The sequence below is a fragment of the Engraulis encrasicolus genome, chromosome 7 (genome assembly GCF_034702125.1).
Source record: "Engraulis encrasicolus isolate BLACKSEA-1 chromosome 7, IST_EnEncr_1.0, whole genome shotgun sequence".
NCBI classification, from domain to species: domain Eukaryota; kingdom Metazoa; phylum Chordata; class Actinopteri; order Clupeiformes; family Engraulidae; genus Engraulis; species Engraulis encrasicolus.
The window spans coordinates 53,311,830-53,324,270 of record NC_085863.1 but is presented as its reverse complement, the minus strand read 5'-3'; the positions used below and the strand labels follow the sequence as shown (position 1 = coordinate 53,324,270).

Sequence of the window (12,441 nt, the reverse complement as noted above, 5' to 3'; positions counted from 1 at the left end):
TCACACGGCCTCTTCCAGACGGTCCTCATCTCCTTTAGCACTGGTGAGGTTGTAGGCTTTCCTGCTTTCGCCTCCCTTGCAGCTGAAAAAAGAACAGTATTATAACATTTGTTTCAGTCTAACAGTGTACAGGTGTCATGACAATATGAGCTACCCATCGAGGTAGCTATCAAGCCATTACAGAGTACTACAGCACCTCTGCTTAAGGATTGGCTTAGAATTTGGGTTAAGGGTTTGGGTTATGTTAACAACCTATTCTTTTAGATTTTAAAAGCGATACTCCACCATTTCCAGAAATTATGTAATTTCACATCTTCCCTTGAGTTAGATAATTGAGTTTTGCCTTTATCCTGTTATTCCAGCGGTTCTCGTCAGTCTGGTGGTATTACTTTCAGTTCCAAGCAAGCAACTATCATTGCATCAAACTATTCAATGACCTAGAGGAAGCTAAAACTCAGTAAGTTTTTTAAATGAGCTTATTTCCAGAAATGGTGAGGTATCGCTTTAACAGTATTGTACTGTAAGTACAGGAGGCTTTGATGTGCCTAGCATTACTGCGTCTCACCAGGGTACTGTCTGCATGTGGTGGATGCTCTCGGGAAGGGGCTTCCCCTGGCTCTCCGGCAGCAGAAGGCTCAACAGCCCAGACAGCACGCTCAGGCCACCCACCAGTAGGTAAGGCAGGGACTTGCTCACACCTCCTGTCACAGCAACAGAAGAGTGGACAACACAATAAGCATTCAAACATCATTATTCAAACATCTATTCACATGTCTTTAATTCAGTATTTTGCAACCTAGGCAGCACATTCAGGCTACCGATTGGTACGTAAGGCAGTGACACAATAAGAATTATCCAAATATCCAGACGCGTCTTTAATTCAGTATTTTGCAAGTCAGACAGCATGCTCAGTCCACCCACCAGTGTATGAGGCAAAAACTTGCTCATGTTTCCTGTTATAGACACAGAATATTGGACAACACAAATGCATCACTGAAACGTGCACGCACGCCAGCATTACATACAAACAGATTGCCAAACGTTTGCGATTGGGTAAAATCACATTTCAGACTTCAACAGAGTTCACCCCTCCCATCAGTCATCATTTCTCAATTCTGTAGTTCAGAATGAAATTAGTACAAGGGAAGTATGGGAAGACCAGGCTAACAGCCAGTCCCATCTCTGATACGTCACATGTTGTCCTACCCAGGTAGATGATTTACAATTGATGATGACTTATAATTCACTAGGTACAGGGTGATGGTAGCAATGGGAGGTAGGGTGCCTTGCTCAAGGGCACTTCCGCCATGGATGAAGGTGTGGGAGGGAGAGAAACACATAACATGGGATTTGAACCTGCATCACTCTGATCTAAAGGCCAACTTCCTAACCAGATCCGGTCACGTCTACCCCACATGTCACACATGGACATACATATCAACAATGTTGATGCAGACAACCCAGAGTGGTACACTAAGAAGCTGGTTGTGAAGTAAACCAGGTTAGGTTAAGAGGTAAATCATCTTAACTTAACCTGGTTTACTCCTGAACCAGCTTCTTAGTATAGGCCTATGCTCGGATGACTCTGCTGTTCTCCTACCCAGGTAGACGAAGTAGGGTGCGGAGATGCTGCCTACTCGTGATGCCATGGAGCAGGTGCCCAGAGCCGTGTTCCTCAGCACCGTAGGGTACAGCTCCGCCGTCACCGCGTACACAATGGCGAACGCCGCCGTCACGCCAAACTTGCCCATCATCTCCAGAGCAATGGCAATGCTGCTCATGTCTGTAGCCAGACACACACACACACACACACACGCACACACACACACACACACACACACACACACACACACACACACACGCACACACACACACACACACACACACGCACACACACACACAGTGAAAATACTGGTGGTAAGCAGATGTGTATTGTATGAAATCAATCACATCACTTTGATGAACTGGGAGGCTTCTACAGTGCCTAAGAAAGCCTTTTTTTGATGGACATAAAAACTACAAGTTTGTATGCAAAAATAAAGTAGTGTATAATGAATAATAATTAAAACGCAGGAGAAGTAAACAGAGTGTACAAATCTTCTTCAGGTCCTCACTAGGTACAGTGGAATAAATGGTATAACAACTATGTAATATCAATTATGTAAAAACAAAGTACTAGTACTAAATAACTATGTATAACAACTATGAAATATCAGCAAATATCAATTCACTTTTGATATACACTTCTGGCTATAGTGTTTCTTACGTTGTGGTATGAGGCTGATGAGCAGCAGCACGGCCCCTCCCTGGACCAGCGTGGAGAAGAGGCAGATGCGTCGGGGCCACCAGCGGTACATCAGCCAGGCGATCAGGTACGCAGGAAGCTCTATGGCCGCAGACAGGAAGCAGTTCAGGTAGGAGTCACCACTCAGGTTCCCTGTGTTCAGGGACAAGGCGAAGTAGCCAATTGACAGGGTGATCCTGAGAGAGAGAGAGAGAGAGAGAGAGAGAGAGAGAGAGAGAGAGAGAGAGAGAGAGAGAGAGAGAGAGAGAGAGATGGGAGGTGAGAGCATTTTAATTTGATTTGAATGAATTATTTACTGTATTTTATACAAATTGCAGTTGAATTACAGAAAATTGCAGTGCAGTTTTGCAGGTGTGAAATAATGAGAGAGAGAGAGAGAGAGAGAGAGAGAGAGAGAGAGAGAGAGAGAGAGAGAGAGAGAGAGAGAGAGAGAGAGAGAGAGAGAGAGAGAGAGAAGGAAAGAAAGTGCGAGAAAAAAAATATAAGGCTGTCTTTTTGAAGATGTCTCTTTGTATCCTTTTATCTTCCTACTCATTGCTTTATTCTCTGCTTGTTTGATTATTATTACTTTAACGCAGCAAAGCAAGAGAGGTCGGACACTCACCAGACCAGGCACAGCACGACCGTTACGCAGCGGATGTTGTGTGACCGCACCAGATCGCAGATGTTGTGGGACTGCATTTTTTCAGCCGGGCCGCCTTGCTGCAGTGCACGTGTCATAACAAGCATGTTTGAACAGCGCAAGGCCAGTGTGAGGCGGGACAAGACGTTAGTGTCACTTCAAAACAAAGCAAACAAAATGTCAACAATTTACTACGCAGCTACAATAACAATGGCTTGGGTGTTTTTTTGGTCTCAAATTCTGGGAGAATACAGGTACATTTTCAGCAATGCTGAATGCTGCAGTATTTTGTCACTTATATGCATCTACTATGAAAAAAGGAATAAGATATCTGACATATTCAGCAAAAAAAATCACATTAGAAATCTGAAATGAATAATACAGTTTGTAAGTAGGCTAATTACTTCTAAAGTCCCCATGTGTTGTGTATTTGTCGTGTACTTCACTGCCATGATTAGATTGTCATGTGTTACATCCTGATCCTGTCAAAGTTTGTTCTGATAAGCTGTTGTGTTGATAAATCTGTCAGAATGCAACTGATAGCTTTAGAAGATGAAGAAGAAGCATATGAGGATAAATATTATGCGATAACAGTTTTCCAAATTACAAGATATTCGGTGGCTCGTTAAAAAATAAAAAATAAATTCAAGAGTTTACAACAATAAAAGACATGACATCAAAGTCCGACAGCTTAAACTATGTGAAATTATTATTATTATTATTATATATTTTTTCATTGATGTACATTCATGTATTATTCATTTTCAAGTGTATACCTTTTCAAACACTTGACAGGTCTACAGGTATGCAAAGTGTTTCCGTCACAACATACAGTACAGTTCCAAAGATGTGGTCTTTTGCAGCCTTGATCATCCTCATGTGTGCTCCCTGTGCCCTGGGCCCACTGGTGACATTCCCCCATCAGCCCCATCACATCACGGTGGGGATTCAGGAACTCTCCACTGAGAGCCTCACCATTCCTGTCGCTTTGTGGAAAACTACAAAGGTCTCCCCAGCCCATCACAAAGAGGCCACTATTTTGCAAATTCCTCCCAAATTGTTATACGCCTGAGCGCTAATAAGTGTGTGGGTGTATGTGTGTGTGTGTTGCCCTGTCTAGCAGCTACCTTAACTAGCTTTGATTTGGTGTCAAATTCACTTCACGATTGGCTGGTGAACCAGAGAAACATTGTGCACTCAGCCCTCTGTTTGAAGAACAGCCGGAGTATGAGCTTTGTCTACTGTTGGCAGCAAAATCACGTGCAAAAGGTTTCCAGGATACATATTTTGGGTGCCACCATTTTAGACAAATTGGTACAAATGCAGTGAGTAGATGAGCTAAAAACTACTGGCAGAGTGTGAAGTCAGTATGACAATTATGCAAAACAGACCTAATCAAGACTGAACTCAAGAGAGCTGTAAAAAACAGGATTAAAATAGAGGAGTCACTTGTGTAAAGAGAGTAGGCCAAACTACATTTATCATTTATCCCATAACGGTGATAAGTGGATATTTGGAGCAATAACTGGATATTTTCGCCGTTATGAGTAAATATAGCTAGTAAGTAAATATTTGCAGATGAAGAACAGTAGAAACCCGTGTCAGTTTCCATGTATGCAGCGCCTGACCACAGTTGACATTAAAGGTACACTGTGCAAGATTTGTAGTTGTTTATTTCCAGAATGCTACCCATTCACCAATGTTACCTTTTCATGAATACTTACCACCACCATCAAATTCTAGTATTCATTATGACTGGGAAAATTGCACTTTTCGTACATTAAAAGGGGCATCTTCTCCATGGTCCGCCATTTTGAATTTCCAGAAATAGATATTTTTAGCTGCAAAAATGACTGTACTTGGGCCATAGTAGAAAATATTAGTTTATTACTTATTAAACTTTCATGAAAAGATCAAATTTGGCAATAGGCAACCCAGTTTCAATGAGCAGCACAGTTGCAGTACCTTTTTTGACCATTTCCTGCACAGTGTACCTTTAAGGAAATTACTGAAAAATACTGCAGAATTCTGAATTGTGCCAGCTTCATCCAACACACACACACACACACACACTCTCTCTCTCTCTCTCTCTCTCACTCTCTCTCTGTCTCTGTCTCTCTCTCTCTCTCTCCACTGTGGCCCACAACATATCACATCTGACCTGAGGGCGCTGGAAGATGACTTCTGGGGCCGGGACCTTGTTCCTACGTGCCGCCTCCCTCACGATGGCCTCCGCCTCCTCCACCCTGCCCTGGGACAGGAGCCATCGGGGAGACTCGGGGATGAACCTGAGCAACACCAACATGGAGCAATATACAACTTGAGCAGTTTCTTCTACCTCTATCATCATCTCTGTGCCTGAAATAGAAGAAAATCCAAGTTATATACTGTATTATCGAAGAAGATTGAACATGGTCACTATTGTACCGACATTGTACCGAGCAGGTGTGAAATTTCATAAAGCAAGAAAATTAAGTCTGTAGCATCTCGTGTTAGTCCTGACCATAATACTGCCAAGTCTCTTGGTGGAAGTGCGTAGGATGGCGCGAGGCTAATCTCGTGTCCCATCAGATTGTTTTTTTTATCAGTAAAACTTCTTCTTTAATAGTTCCATGAACATTGCATGCAACTTTCAAGAGACCTCCAAGGTGTTTTGAGCTGGACCTTGCGAGGAGCATGGTGCAGCCAAGAGAACATGGTGCAAAATCAGTGGCTCCAACTGCACTGAATCAGCACATACACCTTGCAGCAGCCAGTGGAACAGTGTACTAGTCACTGAAAATACTTTGCTACCATATTACTGAACTACTACAACTTTACACAGGGTGTTTAGTAATACATTACCACTTGGTCCTTCACGGTCTGGTAACAACGAATTCATAACAGGGCCTTGCACTGTCTTGCAGTGTGATGTCTGTCTTGTCTATGTCTATGTTTGTGTCTTCACATACAATGAGAAAGGTATTTTCAATTTCTTTGCATGACTAGTGCATGTGAGGAAATTGACAATAAAGCCAACCTGACTTGATTTGAATTGTCTGGTCTCATTTCAGACCTGGAACCTTCAATGTTTGCCTTAGTTAAGTACCCAGACTACAAGTAGTTGTGAGTGTTTTTTGTTTGGTAAGGTGTGAACTGCCCCTCTAAGATTAAGATGAGATTACTGTGTGGGAGGCGATTGCTATTGACACACAATCATGCACCCGCACAGACAGACAGACTGACAGACAGTCGGACACACACACACACACACACACACACACACACACACACACACACACACACACACACACACACACACACACACACACACACACACACACACACACACACACACACACACACACACATAAACACAAACACAAACACAGAGACGCACCACCAGAGAGGCACATAGAGGAAGCCGGGTAGCGTGAGAGCGAGCTGCAGCATCCTCCAGTCTCGTATGGCGTAGGCCATCAGAGGCAACAGCATGTAGCCCAGAGCGAAGAACAGACACACGCCCAGAGTACCATACAGCACTCGCACCGACGGGCTCAGGATCTCCATCCCTGTGGAGGCAGAGACACAGCAGGCTCAGATAGCACATCCAGGGATACGTGTTGTACACAATGAGGAATGCAGAGTTAATTCAACACTTAAAGAATATTCTGGGAGCAAATACAATCTATTCTAGACAGTGTTGAATCAGCTATTTAAATGTTGAATTCCCACTGCATCTTTTTTTTTTACTGTGCACAAAAATACAGTATAACAAACAGGAATATCATGAAAAGGCTGAATATTTTTGTCACTCGTTTCAGAAAGTGAAAGCCATGTATTGTCTTATTCACATATACCTACCACACCAAAGCATTTTTGGCTTATACTGACCCCTCACAAATGCGATACACGCCGTTTTGGTAGGCTACCACATCCTGGTTGACCAAGTCCACTGTCTATATTCAAGATGGACCAATTTGACCGCCCCCGCTAAACTCTGAGCCAGTCCGTACACCCTTAATGCCTGCCATTCCACCAGTGTACCAATGAAATAGTCAATGTAAAAACCTTACAACCATAATACTATACCACTAGGACAGTCCACAGGGAACTTAGTAATACATTATCACTCAGTCATTGCTATTCTGTGTCTTCAGTGGGTTAAGAAATAACAAACCGAAAACCAACAGAAGAGGCAGTACTTTACATAACAGTTAAGTACCTAAAATAAATGCAGCTACATAGTTGGATATTTGTCCCATGCCAACAATGAAATACAGGGCACAGAACCAAAGCCAAGATGTGGAGAAGATCTGAATGAGGGTAAAAATGGTCTGGACCGCCATCGTTGTGAAGAGTACCACCTTCCTTCCGAACCTACAACATTAAGAAAGACAAAATAGGTAACAGCTAAGCACCTGTGCCCACAGCATCCAATACAGTAAACAAAACCATTAACGTGAAGAGCGAAACAAGTTGTCATGTCTCTGTGTTGAGAAGCCTCCACATAAACAGATACAAGTAAGTATTGCATAATGTGCTCTTCTTCTTCTTCTTCTCCAAATAGTAGGCAACATATACAAAACGGATTCCAAAAAAGTTGGGACACTTTGTATTTTGTGAATAAAATCAAAACGCTGGCATTTTCAAAACATTCAATATGTTAACAAGGTAGAACATTATGTACAGACAACAAATCAGTTGTTAAAGTCAAGCAGAAGTATTGTTTTGAGGTAATTACGTGATCATTTAAAATTTCACCCTTGCAACAAATCCCAAAAAAGTTGGGACAGGGCCAATAAAATGCTTTTTATATTGGATAAGACTAAAGACAGCTCAAGGGATGATGCTGAACAGTTAAATACTTTGACTGATGGCATAATTTTATTCAAAAATTAGATATTTTGATGTGCGAGACATGATTTCAGCAGCTCAACTGATAGGTATGTTCTTCAACTTGCTTACCTTTTATTATGCTGAATATGTGGCATATCCTGACTGCAAGAAAACAATTTTGTGACCTGTTTACTCTTATGATGGAACCACACTGTTGGAACATAGTAGAGATTGAAATTGGCCACCATTATGGGACAATATCTAAAGGCGGTGCTCCAAAATATAATGCCTTGGTAGCTATGTTTACTGTTTAAAGACTGTATGTGTCATTCAACATTCATTTTAATGCTCTACATGAGTAAGAAGACCCTAACCAAGTCACCTCTGCACCCCCTTACCATCATATATGCTGTCTTTCAGACTGACCACTAAATCAAGCTGAAGTATTCATTTTCTATATAACCTGGAGGGTGCATGACTCCATAATTTTCAAAAAGGATTAAATATTTTCCATTCTGTAATCAGAGGACAGTTTCACATGTCTCCTAGGTCCATAGAATGAGCTTTTCCGCATGCAACACTGTTAAATGTCTGCATCATGTGCATTAATCAAATGTTGTGTTTATGGTCATTTTTTCGAGAGCTGTCATTGATGGAGTGTCATAGTTTGCTTATTGACCACAAGTATGTCATGATCTCATAACTCGTGCAATGATTACACAGAACTCTATATTACGGAAATAGGCCTTATATGCCTGCAATTTTGATAATTCAATCTTTCTGTGTAATAGATAAGTAATTAGTCCCCCAAAATCTTCGCTGCTGAGTGCCACAGCCTCTATGTGATGGTATTTTATTTGTGCATTCATGTTGGCAGTCAATATAGTTCCTTTTAAAATATTCTTCCTTTATAATTTTTAGAATTATCCAACTATTACATGTTTTGGCCCTGTTCCAACTTTTTTGAGATTTGTTGCATGGGTCAAATTTTAAATGATCACATAATTACCTCAAAACAATAATTCTGCTCGACTTTAACAACTGATATGTTGTCTGTACATAACGCTCTACCTTATTAACATATTAGATGTTTTTAAAATGCCAGCATTTTGATTTTATTCACAAAATACAAAGTGTCCCAACTTTTTTGGAATTCTCTTGTATTACAGTTTGCACAATTATCGAAGTGTGCTGCATGTGTTTGTAGGTATGTGTGTATATATGTGTGATGGACAACGCACATATTAAATAAGAAACGATATTGAAATCTCTCTCTCTCTCTCTCTCTCTCTCTCTCTCTCTCTCTCTCTCTCTCTCTCTCTCTCTCTCTCTCTCTCTCTCTCACACGACATACACATACACATACACATACACATACACATACACATACACACACACACACACACACACACACACACACACACACACACGCACGCACACACACACACACACACACACACACACACAGCCAGACAGACAGCCAGCCAGCCAGCCAGACAGCCACACAGCCAGACAGACAGACACACACACACACACACACACACACACACACACACACACACACACACACACACACACACACACACACACACACACACACACACACACACACACCTTACATCGCCCCATCACCTGTCAGACATCTGACCAGATACAAAGGACCCTGCCAGGACTCCAACGAAGAATATTGAGGATGTCATGGGGCTTTTCCAGTCATCACCACACACCAGATTCCACTGAAAAACACACAAATGCAAAGCAGCACTTGTAATGAAACTAGAACTTAGTATGAAGTTATGCATTTAATTTATAGTCTGTTACAATAATTCAGTTTTTCGAGTTGTTTGTAGGACTATCTAGTTGCACACTACACTACTCATCTTCAGAGCTAAAAATAGGCACGTGTTTCCACAAATGATACACTATGAACAATCACACGGAGTAATAAACTGTTACTGTAATATTAAAATACTGCTCGCACCATGCCAGGCCAATAAAGTGATACTGATCTTAGCGCCATAATCAATGGTTAACGATGGGCCTGCTTTGCAAGCGTTTAAAAACTATCACCGACTTTCAATGATCCTACAAATTATGTATCTTCTAATGTCTTGGAAAAAAAGAACTAAAACGAACAAAACAAAAAGTAGCCTATATATTTTCTCATAATTAATTTTAGGTTGTTATTATGGGCAGACGTATAGCTTCAAAAAAAGCTCAACTCACGTTTCTGAACAAGTGAAAAGTTTGTATCATAGATGCAACTCCCCAGTTAAGTACAACAATCCAACATTGCTGCCTACGCAACCTGTAGTGAAACACTGGCCACTGGCCAGAAACTTTTCCTTGGAAACATACCTCAGATACTATAGTAGATGTGTATTGCTGTTGGTCGTACACCCATCCATCTTTGCAGACTTCTAGTGGTATCTCTGAAACGTTAACGTCTATCCATGGCTCATAACCTTTGTCGGAGTAATTTTTAATCGCATCAATGTTGTATCTGGTGCATCTACTGAGCCGCACAGTTCCACTGCCACGCACCTGCCCTTCCCAGGGAATACTCACGTTTCTCCATCGGGCTGTGATGTTGTGGTGTGCGGGGATATGGCAGTGGTGAGGTGGTGTGTCACCCACAAAAACAATGGACAGACCTGTAAAGCCATTTGGTATAGTGCTGCAGCACAAGAGAAAGAAGACTATCTGTTGAAACGGTCCCCAGTCCCCCAGGAAGGAGGTCCGATCATCATAGTCGGCTCCTTGCATCTTCAACTTAGGCTGGAAGGGGAGCTAGGCTAAGCTACAGCTGGGGGTAGTAGCTGTCCTAGAGTGACAATTGTTCCCCCAGTGGCGAGGGTAACACTGGAAAAGTTTCCCACCCCGAGTATAATGTTTTGCGCGTACCAATCGCTCTTATTGTTCTAGACTGTTTTTTGCGATTTAGGCTATTATGTAGCCCACACTATGTTCAGGAATATTGTTAAGTGTGTGACCCAACATCACCAGCATGTGTAACTGAACATCACCATCTCCGGAATTTCATTAGCCGGTGTTTTTGCCAGCTGAGTGAAAACCTGCCCATGTGCATGCCATCTAGTCCAGTAGGCTATCTGAGTGCATCCACCAAAGTACCACAAAGCCGCACGGTCCTGTCAATGCAATGCAGGCTTCAGCACTCAAATGTGTAATCGATTAATTTGGATAAGATTGTATAGGAGTGTGAAAACAGACAGGTACGAGTAAGGTCAAAAAGCTCTCAAGTCATGTAATTTTCAGTTAACCATTACGCGCGCGCATTGATCAAGATTACGCATCCTGCCATCACCTTTAGAACTTTTTTTTAAATCTTCAAATGAGATTAAATCCCTTTTTATTGTAGCCTACTATGACTAGGCGGGTAGGCTATTGGTTAATGGTACAGTTATACCATGGCTATTTTTATTGCCATTCAATCCAAAGGCTATCTGCATCTCAATTAGAGGTTCCGAATTGTTTATAACCTTGTGTGCTCCGTCATCCATGTTTTTTTATATATATAAAAATGTTATGGGTTGGGTTGTGGTTTAAATGATTTTGAGGGGGTGGTGGCCCTTCTTTACTCACACTTGTCACAGAGGGTAGTCCATTACATTTTTATAAATTCAGAAAGAGAGGGAGCAAAACTAGGGAGCTTCTTGTGATCTGCAGATGGACAGGTGAGCTCTAGATATTTTAAGCTATCATGGAAAGTCGGTTTATCTCAAGACACTGTCCTCAGAAACATTACTTATTTTAAATGAGCTTTTCTACTGTAAGAAGATAAGAATGTCAACAGTCTAAAAGACCCACTGGAAGTAACATTGACTCTTCTTGTTGATACACTGATCCACTGGAAGTATGACCCTCCTTGTTGATACACTAGGCTATTTGCTTAAATAGTTGGTGATTAATTGCTTTGTAAGACCTGCACTGTCACAGGGGCTTGTTGTCCACTCAACTGAAGCATAGCCTTCCTCTTGATCATTAGTCAGGAGAAACAATCTCGTCAGCAATTAATGAAATTAATGATGAACCTCCTTGAATAAAAGCCAAGAGGCGCAGATCTTTGTCAGAGTTCAAATTTCAACTTCAAGAGCAGGAGCTTTAAAAGCCACTGACCTCTGAAGGACGCCTCACAGGTGAAGAACAAGTAAGTCAACATTTGTTATGTTACTTGTGTAAATGCAGGATAGGTTTTGTGAATGTGACTTTATTAGCTATATATCTGCATAAATTAAGTCACAATTTTGTACACATATGTTTTCCGTTACTTCATCACTCTAATGCATAACTAATATTGAACTTTTCAGATTTAAAATTCACCTTTGGGTGATTTAAATACAACACAATACTCAGCAAATAATATTGTTTGCTTTTAAAGTTTGCAGCTTTAACATTATTATTACTTGGGTATTACTGCATCTGCTACTGTGGTTGTCTTTCCCCAACCGTCTGCCAGTTCCAGTTAACCATCCTGCCTGCTCTCACCCCTCACCCTCAATTGCTGTTCCTGTTTTTCCACCAACTCTGGATTTTAATTCTAAGTCTAAAGCCATTCACAGTTTAGTCACGTGTAATTCCTTTGGGTCTTTGTTGGGGGTGCATGCTGAGCGAGAGAGTTATGTTAGACGTGTTGGAAAGGGAGGGGGGTTGTGGAAACGTTAAGATTAGTTGGGGG

At 41.5% G+C, this 12,441-nt stretch overlaps 1 protein-coding gene across 1 annotated transcript; it reads right to left on the bottom strand.

The window, feature by feature from the left end:
- On the bottom strand, positions 1-10,511 carry slc22a21 (solute carrier family 22 member 21). The gene is made up of 10 exons (XM_063202272.1): positions 10,104-10,511; positions 9,378-9,481; positions 7,132-7,286; positions 6,307-6,478; positions 5,089-5,215; positions 2,910-3,007; positions 2,267-2,481; positions 1,601-1,783; positions 566-701; positions 1-82 (listed from the first exon to the last, which is right to left on the bottom strand). Exons 1-10 carry the CDS (start codon positions 10,509-10,511, stop codon positions 1-3), a joined length of 1,680 nt encoding a protein of 559 aa, XP_063058342.1.
- Between the last annotated feature and the right edge of the window lie 1,930 nt (positions 10,512-12,441).

Coding starts and splice junctions, on each gene's coding strand:
- slc22a21 (XM_063202272.1), bottom strand. CDS start 10,511: ATGCAAGGAGCCGACTATGATGATCGGACCTCCTTCCTGGGGGACTGG. Junction 2,482..2,909: donor GTCGTGCTGTGCCTGGTCTG/GTGAGTGTCCGA, acceptor TCTCTCTCTCAG/GATCACCCTGTCAATTGGCT. Junction 1,784..2,266: donor CATCAGCCTCATACCACAAC/GTAAGAAACACT, acceptor GTCTGGCTACAG/ACATGAGCAGCATTGCCATT.